At 66.1% G+C, this 18,819-nt stretch overlaps 1 protein-coding gene across 1 annotated transcript in view; it reads left to right on the forward strand.

The window, feature by feature from the left end:
- The window catches only part of Katnip (katanin interacting protein), a 143,653-nt gene that overhangs the window by 94,402 nt on the left and 30,432 nt on the right, over positions 1-18,819 (forward strand). Inside the window, exons 14-15 of the mRNA XM_026392185.2 lie at positions 458-673; positions 9,272-9,409. Coding sequence (XP_026247970.2) covers positions 458-673; positions 9,272-9,409 — 354 coding nt within the window. The remainder of the gene's footprint in view (positions 1-457; positions 674-9,271; positions 9,410-18,819) is intronic.

Consider the following 18,819-nt stretch of genomic DNA (forward strand, 5'->3'; position numbering starts at 1 on the left):
ACACTTCGTCATCTTTTATTCTGCTGTTTTAGTTTGGGGCCCTGTTGGGCATGGAGCCTGGGGACGCACATGTGCTAGGCAAGTGCTGGACCACTGAGCCGCAGCCTGGCCCTGTCCCTGCATTTTAAATGCCGTGCAAATCCAGTTCATGTCCCCTGCCTAACAGCCGGGGTAGCAGACCGCCACCATCATGATTTTAGTCTTAGAGGGACGCGAGACCTTTATTTTATTTGTTTATTGTTATGTGGCGCTGAGGATCCAACCCGGGGCCTCGCACGTGGGAGGCCAGCGCTCTGCCACTGACCCTCAGCCCAGCCCTGCCCCGGGGTGCTGTCCTCGCGGTAAAGACGGGGAACCGAGACCCTGAGGTCAGTGTCCTTGCCGAGGCCCTCCCGAGGGGCAGATGGACGCGGGCCGCGGTGTCTGAGCCTTTGCTGGTCTCTTTCTCTTCCTGAAGGACAACTGGAGGATGGCGCCAGGGGACATGGGCGATGCCGTCTGCGTGACCATGGAGATCCTGTCCACCTGGGGCAGCGTGTCCCTGGTGGGCCTCACGGAGGTCGAGTTCTTTGACGTGAGCAACACAAAGCTCTACGTGTCCCCTCACGACGTGGCCCTCCAGAGCTCCGGCTCCCCAGGGGATCTGGGCAGTCTGGTCAACAGGAACTTAGCCGTAAGTGGACGCCACCGGGGTCGGCGCCTGGCTGTGGGTTTGGGGTTTCCTCTGCCCTCGTGACTGGGCTGGGTGTCCTCCCTGGCACCTCCTGGCCCCGCCCACCCTGCCTCGGTTTCCCTGGGAGACACTGAGCCCTTTCATCCTCCTCCTGTGGTCCCCAGTCACCACCAAGCTCAGGGCCTCGGGGTCATTAGTGTCCTGATGTTGTGGATAAAGAGCTGTGGCTTAGAGGGGGCCTGGACGGGGCCCCAGGCAGACAGTGTGTGGGGGGGAACCAGGCCCACCTCCTGCAGACCCGCCCCCCAGGTCCAGTCCCCCAGGGCCTGCCCCCAGGTCCTGCTCCCCTAGTTCTAGGGTACCCCACCCCCCAGGTCCTGCCCCCAGGCCAGGGGTGCCCCACACCCCTAGGTCCTGCCCCTCAGTCCTGGGATGCCCCACACCCCCAGGTCCTGCCCCTCAGTCCTGGGATGCCCCACACCCCCAGGTCCTGCCCCTCAGTCCTGGGATGCCCCCACACCCCCAGGTTCGCCCCCTAGTCCTGGGGTGCCCCACTCCCCCCAGGTTCGCCCCCCTAGTCCTGGGATGCCCCACACCCTCAGGTTCGCCCCCCTAGTCCTGGGGTGCCCCACTCCCCCCAGGTTCGCCCCCCTAGTCCTGGGATGCCCCACACCCCCCAGGTTCGCCCCCCTAGTCCTGGGATGCCCCACACCCCCAGGTCCTGCCCCTCAGTCCTGGGATGCCCCACACCCCCAGGTCCTGCCCCCCTAGTCCTGGGATGCCCCACACCCCCAGGTCCTGCCCCCCTAGTCCTGGGATGCCCCACACCCCCAGGTTCGCCCCCCTAGTCCTGGGATGCCCCACACCCCCAGGTTCGCCCCCCTAGTCCTGGGGTGCCCCACTCCCCCAGGTCCTGCCCCCCTAGTCCTGGGATGCCCCACACCCCCAGGTTCGCCCCCCTAGTCCTGGGGTGCCCCACTCCCCCCAGGTTCGCCCCCCTAGTCCTGGGATGCGCCACACCCCCAGGTTCGCCCCCCTAGTCCTGGGATGCCCCACACCCCCAGGTCCTGCCCCCCTAGTCCTGGGATGCGCCACACCCCCAGGTTCGCCCCCCTAGTCCTGGGATGCCCCACACCCCCAGGTTCGCCCCCCTAGTCCTGGGATGCCCACACCCCCAGGTTCACCCCCCTAGTCCTGGGGTGCCCCACACCCCCAGGTTCGCCCCCCTAGTCCTGGGGTGCCCCACACCCCCAGGTTCGCCCCCCTAGTCCTGGGATGCCCCACACCCCCAGGTCCTGCCCCCTAGTCCTGGGGTGCCCCACACCCCCAGTTCGCCCCCCTAGTCCTGGGGTGCCCCACACCCCCAGGTTCGCCCCCCTAGTCCTGGGGTGCCCCACACCCCCAGGTCCTGCCCCCCTAGTCCTGGGATGCCCCACACCCCCAGGTTCGCCCCCCTAGTCCTGGGGTGCCCCACACCCCCAGGTTCGCCCCCCTAGTCCTGGGATGCCCCACACCCCCAGGTCCTGCCCCCCTAGTCCTGGGGTGCCCCACACCCCCAGGTTCGCCCCCCTAGTCCTGGGGTGCCCCACACCCCCAGGTCCTGCCCCCCTAGTCCTGGGATGCCCCACACCCCCAGGTTCGCCCCCCTAGTCCTGGGGTGCCCCACACCCCAGGTTCGCCCCCCTAGTCCTGGGGTGCCCCACACCCCCAGGTTCGCCCCCCTAGTCCTGGGGTGCCCCACACCCCCAGGTTCGCCCCCCTAGTCCTGGGGTGCCCCACACCCCCAGGTCCTGCCCCCTAGTCCTGGGGTGCCCCACACCCCTAGGTCCTGCCCCCTGTCCTGGGGTACCCCGCTCCCCTGGTCCTGCCCCTCAGTCCTGGGATGCCCCACACCCCCAGGTCCTGCCCCCCTAGTCCTGGGGTGCCCCACACCCCCAGGTCCTGCCCCCCTAGTCCTGGGGTGCCCCACACCCCCAGGTCCTGCCCCCCTAGTCCTGGGGTGCCCCACACCCCCAGGTTCGCCCCCCTAGTCCTGGGATGCCCCACTCCCCCCAGGTTCGCCCCCCTAGTCCTGGGGTGCCCCACACCCCCAGGTCCTGCCCCCCTAGTCCTGGGGTGCCCCACACCCCCAGGTCCTGCCCCCCTAGTCCTGGGGTGCCCCACACCCCCAGGTTCGCCCCCCTAGTCCTGGGGTGCCCCACACCCCCAGGTCCTGCCCCCCTAGTCCTGGGGTGCCCCACACCCCCAGGTCCTGCCCCCCTAGTCCTGGGGTGCCCCACACCCCCAGGTTCGACCCCTAGTCCTGGGGTGCCCCACACCCCCAGGTTCGCCCCCCTAGTCCTGGGGTGCCCCACTCTCCCAGGTTCGCCCCCCTAGTCCTGGGGTGCCCCACACCCCCAGGTTCTCCCCCCTAGTCCTGGGGTGCCCCACTCCCCCCAGGTTCGCCCCCCTAGTCCTGGGTGCCCCACACCCCCAGGTTCGCCCCCCTAGTCCTGGGATGCCCCACACCCCCAAGTCCTGCCCCCCTAGTCCTGGGGTGCCCCACTCCCCCCAGGTTCGCCCCCTAGTCCTGGGATGCCCCACTCCCCCCAGGTTCGCCCCCCTAGTCCTGGGTGCCCCACACCCCCAGGTCCTGCCCCCCTAGTCCTGGGGTGCCCCACACCCCAGGTTCGCCCCCCTAGTCCTGGGGTGCCCCACACCCCCAGGTCCTGCCCCCCTAGTCCTGGGGTGCCCCACACCCCCAGGTCCTGCCCCCCTAGTCCTGGGGTGCCCCACACCCCCAGGTTCGCCCCCCTAGTCCTGGGATGCCCCACACCCCCAGGTTCGCCCCCCTAGTCCTGGGGTGCCCCACTCTCCCAGGTTCGCCCCCCTAGTCCTGGGTGCCCCACACCCCCAGGTTCGCCCCCTAGTCCTGGGGTGCCCCACTCCCCCCAGGTTCGCCCCCCTAGTCCTGGGGTGCCCCACACCCCCAGGTTCGCCCCCCTAGTCCTGGGGTGCCCCACACCCCCAGGTCCTGCCCCTAGTCCTGGGGTGCCCCACTCCCCCCAGGTTCGCCCCCCTAGTCCTGGGGTGCCCCACTCCCCCCAGGTTCGCCCCCCTAGTCCTGGGGTGCCCCACACCCCAGGTCCTGCCCCTAGTCCTGGGGTGCCCCACTCCCCCCAGGTTCGCCCCCCTAATCCTGGGGTGCCCCACTCCCCCCAGGTTCGGCCCCCTAGTCCTGGGGTGCCCCACTCCCCCCAGGTTCGCCCCCCTAGTCCTGGGGTGCCCCACACCCCCAGGTCCTGCCCCTAGTCCTGGGGTGCCCCACTCCCCCCAGGTTCGCCCCCCTAGTCCTGGGGTGCCCCACTCCCCCCAGGTTCGCCCCCCTAGTCCTGGGGTGCCCCACACCCCAGGTTCGCCCCCCCTAGTCCTGGGGTGCCCCACTCCCCCCAGGTTCGCCCCCCTAGTCCTGGGTGCCCCACACCCCCAGGTCCTGCCCCTAGTCCTGGGGTGCCCCACTCCCCCCAGGTTCGCCCCCCTAGTCCTGGGGTGCCCCACACCCCCAGGTTCGCCCCCCTAGTCCTGGGGTGCCCCACTCCCCCCAGGTTCGCCCCCCTAGTCCTGGGGTGCCCCACACCCCCAGGTTTGCCCCCCTAGTCCTGGGGTGCCCCACTCCCCCCAGGTTCGCCCCCCTAATCCTGGGGTGCCCCACACCCCCAGGTCCTGCCCCTAGTCCTGGGGTGCCCCACTCCCCCCAGGTTCGCCCCCCTAGTCCTGGGGTGCCCCACTCCCCCCAGGTTCGCCCCCCTAGTCCTGGGGTGCCCCACTCCCCCCAGGTTCGCCCCCTAGTCCTGGGGTGCCCCACACCCCCAGGTTCGCCCCCCTAGTCCTGGGGTGCCCCACACCCCCAGGTCCTGCCCCTAGTCCTGGGGTGCCCCACTCCCCCAGGTTCGCCCCCCTAGTCCTGGGGTGCCCCACTCCCCCCAGGTTCGCCCCCCCTAGTCCTGGGGTGCCCCACACCCCCAAGTTTGCCCCCCTAGTCCTGGGGTGCCCCACACCCCTAGGTCCTGCCCCTAGTCCTGGGGTGCCCCACTCCCCCCAGGTTCGCCCCCCTAGTCCTGGGGTGTGCACTGACTCACACCCGGCGCTCAGCGCCTTCCTGTCCCTTGGAGAGCTGTGGTTTGAGCACTGGCCTTTCCCCGTCCCGTCACTTCCACGCTGGGACACGAGACGAGAGCCGACACAGTGGCCCTCGCTGGCGGTCCCAGCGCCTGGGAGGAGAGGCACAGGATGGCATGAGCCTGGGAGGTGGGGGCAGCCCGGGCAGCACGGTGGGACCCTGTCCAAACACGAGAGGTGGACAGAGGGCGGAGGGACCTGAGCTGAGCTGAGCTGGACGACAGCCGTGTCGCCCCCCGCTGTCCCCCTGCCGTCCCTCAGCGTCCTTCGTGATGGTGTCCGGGGGAGTCCTGAGAAACAGAGTTCCCCACGGGCGGGGGCTGGGTGTGGAGGGGACGGGTGTGAATTCCCTCCGTGAGCGTGAGTCCCCTCCCCTGATTGTCATTTTCCCAGTGCTCACTTTCCGTGGTGGTGGCTCAGTGTCTTTATTCATGTTTTTTGTGGTGCTGAGGGCGGAACCCAGCGCCCACGAGGGCTCGGCAGGCCTGGCCCCTGAGCCCAGCCCCAGCCCTAGGCCAATATGTAAAAGCAAGTTCATTTCACGTCTTGTGAGTGCCAAGGCCGAAGGGGCGCCCTCCTGGTCATGCCAGGGCCCCCGTGGTATCTGAGACACTGAGCACGGGGGTCTGGTCTTTAGGGGGTGGACAGCAGCAAACGAGGTTCAGCTAGAGAGGTGCCCAGACCTGAGGGCTTGCTGGGAAGTCCTGGTGTCCCCAGGGAGACTGTCCTGCCTCGGCCTCTGGGTAGAGCAGTCCTGTGTCTCCAGCCTGGCCTGGGGGGACACACAGTCACAAAGGGGTGCTGGGGAGGGTGGCTGGGTGGGCTGTTAGCTTGTCCCCAGGTTGCTCTGTGGAGGTGTCCAAGACCCAGAGGGACACCAGTGGACTGCCCAGGCCAGAGGCAGGTGCTTGGGCTCAGCTCCAGCCAGATGCCTGCAGGGCGGGGGGACCCTGGGACAGGTGGACAGCTGTGCGTAGCTGGGCACAGCTGCGGGGGGTGGGGGTCGAGCCTTCGAGCCCCTCCAGACCAGCAGCAGGGAGGGGGCAGCTGCTGGGCCTGGAGCAGCCCTGGCTGGTCCCCACGCCCCGTCCCCACGCCCCTGGGCAGCAGGCAGCAGGCCCTGGAAGCCTGCAGCTGGCCCAGACTGCACCCGGGCCATGAGCCGCACGGCTGGGCTTGATGGGACCAGTTCTGGCCCCCACTGTCCTGCCCCTCTGTCCCCAGAGGCGATGGGCTTTGCCATGTGGTGGCCGAGGGGACGCTGGTCTGTGGCCTCGATAGGTTTGGGTTATTTGTCGGGGTCACTGAGGCTGGAACACGGGCAGCTGTGCCAGCCTGACTGCTGGCCCTCTGGACCCGCTGTGGGGGCTGGTCCTTCCTGCTGTCCCCGGAGCTAGAGGCCTGCCAGGCCTGGGCCATCAGGAACGTGTCTCACTGGCGTGTGCCACCACAGCCTGGTGACCCCCCATGAGCCTGACAGTGGCCCCCGGGTACCGTGAGGAGCCCCGGGGAGGAGCGACCTGCCCAGGCGCGGCAGAGTCTGGGGGGAGGGGCCGGGCGTGCTGCAGCCCTGGGCAGCCAGGCCCAGGAGGCCCCTCCCTCTGCGCCTCACCTCTCCCTGGCCACACCTGACCCACGGCTTCAGGGTGACTCCAAATCTGTGCCCCAGCCTGACCCCTCTGAGTGCCCAGCATGGACGTCCCCCACCAGCGGGCAGCTCCTCGGGGCAGCTGTTAGGCCTCAGACTCTGAGATCAGAACCTAAGTTCCAGTTCCTCTGCACATGTCCCCCGTCTTGTCCCCCCCACTGTTCCTGTGCTCAGTAAATGGCATCTCTGTCCACCCAGGTCCCCAGGCCCACCACCCAGAGCCTTCAAATACGCAGATGTCCTATGAGTCTGTGTTTATTTCCAAATAAAGAGTTTTGTGGTCTTTTAACCCAGAGATTGAACCCAGGGTCGCTTAACCACTGAGCCACGTCCCCTGCCTTTAAAATATTCTATTTAGAGAAGGGCCTTTCTGGGTTGCTTAGGGCTTCACTAAGTTGCTGAGGCTGGCTTTGAACTTTGATCCTCCTGCCTGAGCCTCCTGAGCCGCTGGGATTACAGGTGTGCACCACTGCATCTGGCAAAAAATATTTTAAATGAACGTATTCATTTAAAAAACTTGAGCATGAATGTTAATTAGTGGAATTGTTCATAATAGCCAAAATAGAGAAACAACCCAAACCAACATCGACCGATGGACAGATGGTAAAACATGGTTTGTCACTACAGTGGAATATTATGCAGCCATAAAAGGAGTGGAATGTTAACACAGGCTGTAATGTGGCTGAGCCTCGCCTGCTCACCAAGTGAAAGAATCCAGATGTGGAGGCCACGCGTGATTCTACTTACACAAAGTGGCCACAACAGGCAAATCCATAAAGACAGAAAGCCGTGAGTGATCGCCAGGGACTGGAGAGGCCAGAGTGGAAAGTGACTCCTAATGGGGACGGATTTTCTTTTTCTAGTGCTGAAAATGTGCTGGGGAAAGATGGTGGTGATGGTTGCACAACCTTGTGAATATGCTAAAACAAACAAACAAAAACAAAACACCTGAATTCTACACTTTTAAATTGTGAGTTTGGGCTGGACGGCACACACCTGTACTCCCAGCAATTTGGGAGGCTGAGGCAGGAGGATCACAAATTTGAGGCCAGCCTCAACAATTTAGCAAGACCCTCTCTCAAAATCAGAAGAACTCGTCTCTCCCCTTAGCAAAGGCCACCTCCTCCCTCCTGAAGGGCACCACTGTCACCAAAACAAGTCCCCTGTGTCTGCCCCACAGCTGGAGCCCGGGCCTCCGTCTCCTGGGGGCAACAAGGCCCCAGGACCCGCTGTCCTCCTGCCTGGCCCTGTCCAGCCGCAGGCCCGTCCCCGGTGGTGGGGACTCTGGGAGATGGTCCCCATGCAGGGCGATGCTCCTCTTAGGAAGAGGGACCCAGGCGGTGTCAGGAGGCCGAGGGCTCCAACAGGACCTGCTGGATCCGCTCAGCCTCTAAACCAGGACTCCAGCCCGGTGCCTGAGGGCCCCGCAGGACACAGGAGGGCAGTGGGCAGTAGGGAGTGATGGGGACTGTGGCGGAGTCCTGGCTCCAGGGCGTGCACGGTCCTGGCGGTGGCCTGAGCTACCACCCAGCCCAAGTCTGCAGAGAAGTGGGTTGTGGCTCTTGGGGAAACTCCCCGTCTATTTTCTGGTACCTAGAATAGAACCCGGGGGGTGCTTACCCACTGAGCCCCGTCCCCAGCCCTTTTAAATCTTTTTTATGTAGAGGCAGGGTCTCCCCGAGTTGCTTAGGGCCTCCCCAGATTGTCTAGTCTGGCCTTGAACTTGAGATCCTCCTGCTTCAGCCTCCCGAAAATGTCCCCCTTTTTAAGAACTGGAGATGAGGTTTGTCCCGTCACATTCCCTGAGCCATCCCGCACCTCTGCCGGCCCGGCCCAGCGGGCGCTGCCTCCTGCGAGGCTGGACGGAGGACACCTGTGTGTCAGAGGCACATCTGACTCTTCCGCTCCCTGGGTCACGTCTCCATTTTGTCCTTGTGGTTGGCCGTGAGCCGAGGACCCTGCCAAGGGCTGAAGGTTCTGGAGAGAGTGTGGCGCAGGCTGAGAGGCGCTGACCGGGCGGGAGAGCAGTGCCCGCGAGCCGCTGGGCAGCTGCGCTCGGCTCGGGGACTCAAGGAGCCCAGATGCCCCAGGAGAGCCCTGTGTCAGGGAGGGGTGACGGCGGGGCCTGCCTCCTGCTGCTGGCTCCCCCAGGACGGGAGGGTGTGGCCAGCTGCAGAGGCTCGGCCTGGACACCTTTGGCTGCAGTTTGGGGTTTTGTTCCCTGGACTGTCGACGTCCAGAGAGACGGGGTGCTGACAACAGCTGAGGAGGTCCCCTGAGTGACTGTCTCCATCTGCCACCAAAGCCCCCACGACCTGACGTCCTGTTGGTGCCAGCGGAGATGACCTGAGCCCTGTCCTCTGCCCCCGGGTGGACAGAAAACCCCAGGCTCCCGCCATGTCCCCATCCCCACAGGTGCCAGAGGTGCCGGCACGCTGGCCAGTGGCCCCAGGGCCGCAGGTGGTGGCTCTGCCAGTCCCTCCCCAGCGCCTGTCCCTCCCCAGCGCCTGTCCCTCCCCAGCGTCCTCCTCAAAGCCGATTAAGCTGATTAAGTAAAGCCCGCTGCATTTCAAATTCCATCTGGCGGGCAGACCCTGGCCGGGTGGCAGCTCTGTGCAGGGACAGGCCGGGCCCATGGGGAGGCGCAGGGACAGGCCGGGCCCATGGGGAGGCGCAGGCCAGGTGAGGCAGGTCTGGAGAGCCACCCAGCCCTGGGGTCCTGAGGGTCACTGTGGGGTGCCTGGGAGAGAGGCAGAGACCCGCCTCACGAGTCCCCCTTGCTGGCCTTCCAGAGCGAGAGGGACCCCCCTGTGTGGACCTGCCCCTTCCGCCCGCCACTCCAGCTGCGTTTTGTCGTCCGGAACCCGAGGCGGCACCCCGACTTCCGTCTGGCCAAGGTCAAGGTGGTGAACTACTGGACAGAGGATGGCGTGAGTAACGGCCCTGGCTCCTCGCGGGCACCTGGTGGTGGAAGTGTCTGGCAGTTTGTCGTCACCTGATTTCTGAGGTTCTGAGGGGTCCCAGGGGCTCAGCTGCTCTTCCTCATGGGTGCCACTGTGAGCCTGCTAGAGCCTTCACACCTGCCTCCGTCAGAGCCAGGGGAACCAGCTTCCAGAAGTGATGTCACTAGCACCCCCACACCCTGCCACTTTGGGGAGACTGGGAAAATAGAAACTGAGATTCGGTTTTACAGTTAAGGAAACAGAGAGGTTATGTAACCTGCCCGAGTCACACAGCCAGCCAGCCTCAGCATGAGTGTGAGCCGCATCCTCAGACCCAGGCCCATTCTCTCACGTGTTAACCTACAGTGACGCCCGAGAGTCCCTGTGTCCAGCCCGCTCCCGGGTGGGTGGAGTCGTGCTGAGTGGTCACCGCAGGCTGCAGGGCCCTCTGGCTAAGGCCCGGCCTCCCGTCCTCCCTCATACCTGCCTGCACCAGACCCTGTTGCGGGCCCAGGCCAGCGGCCGTCGGGGTGCTGACGAGGAGGGCAGCGGCCTGGGTGCCCTGCTCTGGAGGCCGGGGGCAGCGAGTGTGGAGCTGTCCCAAGTGCCCAAGGCCTCAGGGGAACCGGAGCCCCGGGATTTGGCAGGGAGCTGAGTGCGGGAGGAGGGCAGGGTGCAGTCTGCCATCTTGTCCTCCCCCCGGTGAGGGACAGGGACCGTCCTCAGCCTTGGTCTTATCAGAGGGACTCTGGGGAGCGGTGGGGACTGCGGCAGCCTGTGGCCGGGTGAGGGGGGGCCTGGGCAGTGGTGCTGGGTGGACCCGCCTGGGGCAGGAGATGGAGTGTCGCCGAGCCTTCCTGAGGCGGAGATGCCAGGAGTGAGTCAGGGACTTTTAAACCACGACGCGGCTCCAATGGAACCCCTCTCCGGGCTGGAGCTGGCCGCCCTGACCGCATGGAACACGGGGATCGGGGCGGGTTCTGGAAGGTTCTGGGCTGGGGCGCAGAGAGGCTGCCGCTCCCATGAGCAGAAGAGGAGCCGTGGTCCTGGTGGAGGGCTGCAGAGGCGTCCAGGTGCAGGCGCGAGGCCTCCTGAGGCCCCGTGGCCCCCGTCTCGGCCGAGGAGGCAGGTCTGGGGTGGATCACGGCGAGGATGAGCTCCCCCAGGCCACGGTGGCCTCTCTGCTTCGCCCTGCGCTCGGCCCTCCTCGTGTGGGCAGCTCACGGAGCAGGAGCCGCGGTCTGCAGCCGCTGTGGGGCCCCCGTGGCCCTGGGTGGGGAGCGCAGAGGGCGCTGGGCCCGGCGGGCACCCTGGCCATCTGTCGCCAGCATTACCGGGCAGCTGCAGGTGGGTTTGATCTAATCCCCTCCCGAGAGGCAGAATGGGAGTTGACGGCAGTGGGAGCCGGCGGCCAGGGCCGTGGGGGGGTCTGAGGACGAGGTCAGGGGAGCTGATGGCCCCGGCTGCTTCAGGACACAGCTCCCTGCAGGTTAGGTCCCAGGTGTAGGCTTTCCTTCGCCCTCGGTCGGTGGCACAGTGCGAGCGAGCTGGCCAGGGGACAGCTGGGGAGGGAGGCGGAGGCAGAGGCTGGCCTCCATCTGCACGAACCTCATCCAAAGGTGGGCATGGCCACTTTGCCCTGACAGCTGCCGTCTGGGGAAGGTGGCAGGTGTCCGCACCTCGAGGCGCCTTGATGACAAGCAGGGGTCCTCTCCTCCAAGCCCCGTGGTCCCTGCGGGCAGTGGCCTTCCCTGGAGGGGCAAGCTGGGCCAGGACAGTGGGGCCCGCGGCAGGTAGACTCTCGCTGCCGACTCTGATGGGCAGGGCCGCCGGGTGCTGCCTCGAGGGGATCTGGAACCTTCCTCAGGCCCTGGAGGAGGGGAAGCCACACCGACCTGCCCGCCTGCCTGGGACTCGGGGCACGGTGACAGGGGGCTGCCAGGTCTTCCACGTCCCCAGATGACTGGCCCAGCCGGAGGGTGCAGGGGTGGCGCTGGGAGGTGACGTGAGCGCTGTGGGTTTTCTCCACCCTTCTCCCCTGCAGGTGACATCCGAGGGGAGGAGGGGACCCGGGCCTCCCTCTGTAGAGGCAGCTGCCGTCTGCTGTGGTCTGGTGTGGCATGGCCCGCCCCCCGGGTCCCTGGGCTGGGTGCAGTGAAGAGCACTGTGGGGGTGGCCTGCTGAGGCGGGGCCTAGCGGGAGGGCGTAGGGGATGCGGGGGACACTGAGCCCTGAAGGGACTGAAGTCGGTTTGAGCTCTTATGAAGGTGGCTAGAGAACAAGCCAGGCCTCTCCCTGGCCTCTGACTTTTTGTCTCTGCGACGTGATCTCTCGCTGTCACACACACTCCTGCTGAGGTACCTTATGACACTGCCTTGCCCTCGACCTCCAGACCTGTGAGCTGAATAGACCTCTCTTCCTTATAAAGTTACCCAACCTCAGGTATTTTGTTACAGTAACAGAAAACAGACGGATACACCACCCCAAAATTTGCTTCTGCCAGCTCCTCGTTCCCTGTCTACCTCTATAACAGCCTTATGGTCCCCTGCTCAAAGGCACCACCCTCGCCACAGACACGCACCATCGCCATCTGCACCCACAGCCCGCCACACAAATGCCAGCTCCAGCCTGGTCATCACAGGAAGTGGGGTGACAGTGGCACGTAAGCAGGACTCGCACCGAGGGCATATCTTGTGCTCAGGACCGTGTGTGTGCTGCAGCTTACGAACGAACCCGCACGGCCTTTCCCGCGGGTGTGTTTCTGGGCCCTGCTGTGGTCCAGGCCACTGCCCACCAGGGCTTTCTGCAGTGATGGGAATGTGCCATGTCTTCAGAGCACGGTGGCCGCTGGGCACAGGTGCTACCACAAACTCGAACTGCGGTCAGTGTGCCTGGAGAACGGCCGGTAGATCCTAGTCAACTTCCATTTCCTAAGTCGCCACGCGGGGCAGGGGACCGGGTGATGGTGAGCAGAGGCCAGGGTCCCACCGCAAGCCTGTCCCTGCTGGTGGGACGCGTGGGATGGTGTGGCCAAGGCAGGGCTGCGTGACTGGGACCATGAGTGGGAGGCCTGGGGGCGAGGCAGGGCTCTGCAGGTGGTGGCCTTCCCTGACCTGAGGAGGAGGAGGCTCCACTTGGGTGTCTGTGGGGAGGGCGTTCCTGGCCCTGCCTGGCAGGAGCAAAGGCCCTGAGGCACTGTGTGTGTGGCCACTTCCAGGGCAGGCTGAGGTGGGGGCAGGAGCGTGGTGGGCGGGGAGCTGGAGGGCTGGCTGCAGGGAGGCAGGCCCAGGTTGGGGGCCCCTGAAGGTCTGGATCTTATTAGGAGAGAAGCAGAACTGGGGGTGGTCAGAGCAGGGGTGCCCGTCAGAGCCCGCCCACCTGGCCAGGTCCACGCGCCACAGTCATGTTACCCGACGTCCCTGTGCAGGGTCCATCTGTGGCGTGGGCAGATGTTGCCCCGTGACCACGTGCAGAGCACCTGGCACCATCCCTGGCCTACGCGCTCCACACAGGTGCCCGCGGTTGGCGTCCTTACTGGAGGGCTTTGGTCATCGGGGACAAGACCTGGCTGAGGGGTTTAAGAGGCCACCAAGCTGTCGCTTCCAGTGGGCGGAGGGACGGGGAGCCTGGAGAGGAGGCTCTGGCCTGGCTGAGGGCAGCCGTACTAGAGGCCGTGCCGGGAGGCAGCGCTGGAGGCCAGTGTGACAGTGACCACAGGCCCCCCTCAGCCTCAGTGCAAGGGGACAGTGTGACAGTCACCACAGGCCCCCCTCAGCCTCAGTGCAAGGGGATAGTGTGACAGTCACCACAGGCCCCCCTCAGCCTCAGTGCAAGGGGACAGTGTGACAGTCCCCACAGGCCCCCCTCAGCCTCAGTGCAAGGGGACAGTGTGACAGTCACCACAGGCCCCCCTCAGCCTCTGCCATTACCAAGGTCCTGCCTCCTGTTCGGTCTCCACCCAGACACGTGACGCCAGCCGCGGCCCTCGTCCCATGTCCCTCAGGACTGTGCGCGGTGCCTCTGACGGTCACTAACCCCCGCCCGTCTGCTGCCCGAGGCCGGTCGTGGTTTTGTGTCACCCGCTCTGTCTTAATTCTCCTAATCGTCTTGACGCCTGGTTGGCTTGAGTCGGCGCACACGCCGAGGCCCACTGTGGCGATGACTTTGAAGCCGTGACCTTCATGTGGTCAGCTTTGTCAGGAGGCCTCGGGGCTCTGGCCTCTTCCAGGCTTGGGAGGCCTGACGCCGTCACAGCAGGGTGGCTGGAAGGGACAGCCCTGGCCACACAGGTGCTGACCTGGAGGGCCACCTGTTGAGGCGGGGTGCTGGCCCAGGGCGGCAGTAGAGCCAGGGTGTCCTGGGTGGCCTCCCGCCGGCCTCTGCCAGCCTTGGCCAGGACCCGTGTGGTGGCTGCGTCTCTTGATGAAAGTTCCTGGTGACTGACTGGGGAGTCGGCCAGGGCTCCTGGTAGCAAAGGGCAGAAAGCCCAGTAAAACTGGGTCACGCACAGAGAACTGCTGGCCTCGCTCTCAGAGAGTCTGAGCGGCTGGCTTCAGGTCTGGCGGCATCCAGGCGCTCCCAGGAGGCCTCCAGGAACCTGCCTCCCTGTGTGCTCTGAGTTGGCCTCGTCCCCGGTCCCCAGCACCAGCACCTGATGACGTCACCCCCATTGCTCACCTCAGGCTCCTGCAGAAAAGCCCAGAGCCCCCCGCTGGCTGCCTGGCCGCTGTGTGGGCTGAGGCCTCCTTAGAAGGGCCATGGAGGTGGGGGTGGGTGCCAGTGGGACCTCTGGGCCGGCTCCGCGGGGCCTCACCAGGGAGGCCGGAAAGCAATGCCCAGGCCAGGAAGCCGGGTCCCCCCTCCTTTTCTTCCTTTTTTTTGGGGGGGGCCTGGGGATGGAGCCCGGCGTTGAACCAGGAGCCCCGCCCCAGCCTTCCTTAGACTATATTTTGAAACTGGGTCTCACTGAGTTGCTGAGGCTCGTGTTGAACTTACCGTCCTCCTGCCTCAGCCTCCCGCGCTGCCCCACGCCTGGCCCTTCCTCCTTTCTTCACACCCGCTGGTCGCGCGGCTGAGCCTGTGCGTCCTCCCCAGCCCTCAGCCTCCCTGGGCCTCAGCTGCTCATCCGGGCATCGGCCCCGACACTTGCTGTGCTTCTCCCTGGGCGTGCACTGGACCCTCCCTGGCCCACCTGGACCTGGCCTGCCACCCACCCGCTGCGGGCCTCCCTCCTGGGGTTCCTTCCTGACTCCCAAGGCCTGCCTCCACCTGCACCGTCCCCTGCCCTCTTGGCCACCTCAGAGTCCTGCCATTTCCTTCTGGAACTCTCCTTCCCAGTCCAGCTCGTCCTTCCCCGTCTGCCCACGTGCCCAGGACCTCGTCCCCGACCCCCTGCATGTGCTCCTGGCTCGGTCTGGTGGTCAGAGGTCCTGGGCGCCTGTGCGCAGGCTCTGTGCAGGCCCAGCCCTGCTCCCTCTCACCAGGGCAGGGCCAGCCCGGGGGTCAGTGGAGCCAGGCTGCTGAGGGGGTGAGCCAGGGCCTCCGGCTGCAGGGCCCTCGGGAGCAGAGGTCCGCTGTGGCCGTGCCACCCCGCCGCGGGGCCAGGCGGTGCCAGCAGCCCGGGCACAGCTCTCAGGTCGCGTCCCCGTGGTTCATTTCAGTCGTGAGGTTCTGCATGAGAACCTGGGTCCCTGGCCGCACGCCACAGGCTCTGGTGAAGGCGAGTGTCCCCCATGTCCCTTCACGGTGGCACCGTTGTCCTTATGCCCCGCTGCCTGTCCTTTGTGGCGTTTGCCTGGGCCTGGGGTGCATCTGCCTTGGTGGCCTCTTCCCCTCCTGGACCCCGAACCTGGCTCCCTGGCCCTTCCAGCCGGGCCCCAAGCTCTCCTCTGCCCAGGCCTGGGCTGCCTGGACGCCGCCTCCTGGGGACAGCCCTGCCTCACAGTGCCCGGCTTTGCCTGGGCCTCCCGCCCGCCTGCCCTAGGCCCTCTGGCCGTCCCGCCCACCCCCAGCCGCCCTCGGGTGTTCCTGGGTCCTGAGCCCCGGGTGTCCCACGCCAGCGCCTGCTGCTGCTCCTTCTGCATGGTCCTCGTGCTCCACAGCCTGTGAGTCACCGACAGCCTCTGGAAATTGGCTTTGCAAGAGCTGGTGGCATTTCCCCCTGGACCCTGTGGGCATGTGTCCCCAGCTGCCAGGCCCCAGGGCGCTCTGCCCACTGGGCCTGCCACCCTCGCCCACAGCCGGATGGGACCTCCCCACTTCCGCCGTTGAGGCCTTCTCTGGCCAGGGCCCGGCAGGCCCCGTGCAGTGCTGGATTGAATAGCATCCCCAACTGCGCGGGGGACCTCGGGGGCCTGGGCCGCACCTGCACAGGTGACGTAGCAAGAATTCTAGCCCACAGAGGTGACGTGCGCACCCGGCATCCCAGCGGCTCGGGAGGCTGAGGCAGGAGAACTGCAGGTTTGAGGCCAGATTTGGCAATTTGGTGAGGCTCTAAGTAACTTAGTGAGGCTCTGCCTCAAAATAAAAAATGAAAAGGGCTGAGGATGTAGCCCAGTGGTAAGTGCCCTTGGGTTCAATCCCTGGGACCAGAAAAAAAAAACTGTGGGCGCCCCCAGGGCAGACGGGCCCCCTCCTGTGCCAGCCTCTGCCAGGAGGGCGGGTGCTGCTCTGGGCCGCGCTGGCCCCGCAGCCAGCAGGTGCGCACAGCCAGGCAGCGGCCTGGGGCAGGACTGACGGCCGCTCGTCTCCTGCGCCTGTGTGTGCTGCAGGGGGCATTCGGGCACTCTGCCGGTGCCAGCCTGTTGGTTCTGCCAAAGATCCTGTGAGAAGGGGCCACAGCCACCAGCTCCATTCCACAGATGGGGACACCGAGGCCCAGAACGCAGGACACCTGCTGGGGGCCACACGATGACCAGCAGGTGGCGCCCACCACAGGGCCCCTTGAGAGAGCGAGCGCTGTGCCAGGCCCAGGGCAGCGGTGACTCGGCACTCCAGCTCTGGCCCCGCGGGCAGGTGGCCCAGATTTCCCCTCGAGGCAGAGTGGGTGGAAGTCCCCGTCTCACGGACCCTCGGCTCATTCTGCAGTTAGTAAATGCTGAGGGCCACACCAGCAAGTGTCAGCCACAGGGCCACCAGCGTGTGACCTCATCTGTCTGGTCCCGCCCCTGTACATCATCCTTGGGGTCCATAATGTTGGGCAGGGTCCAGAATGATCTGCCCGGAGCCTGGCATGTCAGTGCTTATTGAGTGTCACAGTGTCCCCTCATTTTGTCCCCTTTCAAGAAAACAAAATGTCCATGTCATGAAGGACAGTTTGCCTTGGACTTCCTCCCAAGTGACACAGAGAGGCCACTGAGTCCTCCTCCCAGCAGAACCGGAGCTGCAGGGGGGCGGGTTCAGCCCCAGTGCTGGGCGCACTGGACAGACATGGCCCAGCCTGTGCCCGCAGTCCTCCTGCCCTATGGGGACAGCTGCTCCTGTGGCTCAGGCAGTGAGTCAGGGAGGCGGGGGCAGGGCGGGCCGGGGCTCCGGGAGGATCTGCCCTGAGCCAGTCCCAGGGTGGCCGGTGACCAGACAGGCGCCCTCCAGAGCCCTCGGCACCCCCGTAACCCAGGGTCAGGTGGGCCTAGGAGGGGACCTGGGGCCCAGCCTCAGGTCTGGAGCTGGCTTCAGGGCAGAGCGAGAGGGGCAGCCCGTGTTCCGGGTGTTGGATGTCGTGGGCCTGGTGTCGTGAGGGGGTGTCCTGGGCCAGGTGTGGGGCGCCTTCAGCGTGGGCCCGGGCTGGACGGGACGGGCACCTGCACGCGGGACTGAGGCTTAGCCCCGGCACTGCCCCAAAGCAGCTGGGCTGGCGGCCCTGAAGGCAGGTGTCGTCCCCGGGAGAAGTGACACGTGCCTGAGTGTCACAGCCCAGGGCTTGGCTTGGGGTCTTGTCCTGTGGAACCGCGGGCGTCCATCAGGCTGAGCAGCTGGTCTGTTCTGGGAAGCGGGCCACGTGCCCCCGGGCCAGGGCAGGAGGGGCCTGGGCGCTCGTGAGGTCACTGAGACGGAGGCGACACGCGTGTCGCGGTATTAGGACAGGGTCGTCCCAGCGCGGTTCTCGTGAGGCTGAAGGAGGGTAAGGCCGTCGTGGGGGCGGGGGAAGGGCGCCCGTGAGCCGCGTGCCAGCCGCGGAGCTCCAGAATGTCCTTCAGAACCCCACTCAGGGGCCTCCAGGCACATCAGAAGGTGCGAGTGTCCCGGTCAACGACGAGGAAAGGCCCTCACCGGGGACAGCAGAGGGCCGGGCACACGGGCCCCGAAGGCGAGGCGAGTGGGGCCCCTGGGTTCTTGGACACTAGGGCAAGGAGGACAGGGCCTGCAGGTGGAGCCTGGTGACACCAGGGAGGACGCAGGCTGGTCCTTGAGAACGAGAGACGTCCCCCAGATCCACCCCAGAGACACCGCTGGCCCAGAGCGTCACCGAGAAGAGGCCGAGGCGTGACCTGCCAGACCCGCCCCCGCTCCTCCACGTCGCAGGTGCCGTCCCACACGGCTTCCTGGCACGGCCCTGGAGGTGGCCGCCTGGACATCCACGCAAGACGGTGGCCTCCCCTTCCTGCAGGTCCCACATCTGGAACCCCCCCCCTGGATGGAGAAGGTCCAGGAAGGAATTCCGTTCGCACAGCGTCCCAGTTATTCCCAGAGCATTCACAGGGTGTCGGTGTCGTGGTCAGCCTGGAGGTGACGGGAAGAGCCCGCGAAGGTGTGCGGAGGTCGTGTGAGGGCGGGAGCCCCTAGGCTGGAGCCACAGGAGTCCTGGCATAAATCCACGCAGGCCCCGAGAAGTGACACCAGGAGGAGGCGTGGACACCACGTCCACCTCACTGCGCTCGGCGACCCTCTAGAGGGAGAAGGTCCACGGGGACTTGATTTTCAACGTGGGGCTCAGAGTTCCACCAGGTGACTCCGCCCGGGGACAGGTTGGCACAAGCCAAGATGACGTTGCCTTGACCCAAAGGGAGGTGGCACTCAGCACCTCGGGCACGTCAGCCAGAGTGGCCTCCCACAGCTGGCCGTGTGACATGGGTGTCCTGAAGCCCACCTTGCAGAGCTGTTCCAAGGACTGCGCGGGCAGCAGACGGCTGGAGGTCAGGTGGGCCCCGGACCGCCCGGGGAAGGGAGGTGACACGTCTTGGTAGCAGACATCCCGTAAGGAAAGCCGGGAGGCCCACCTGGAGCCTGCACTGGACAGAAAGGCCACCCGCCGCCTCCTGAGATGGGTGCGTGTCTCTCCAGAGGTTTCCCGGTGGCGATTTTGCAGAACTAGTCGTTGAGAGCTGCCCGCGCTGTCCTTCGCCAGGAGCCTCCTGACCACTCTCGGGTGCGCGGCCCCGTGCCTCCGCCCACAGAAGGCA

This window comes from Urocitellus parryii, chromosome 9 (assembly GCF_045843805.1).
Source record: "Urocitellus parryii isolate mUroPar1 chromosome 9, mUroPar1.hap1, whole genome shotgun sequence".
Classification (NCBI taxonomy): Eukaryota; Metazoa; Chordata; class Mammalia; order Rodentia; family Sciuridae; genus Urocitellus; species Urocitellus parryii.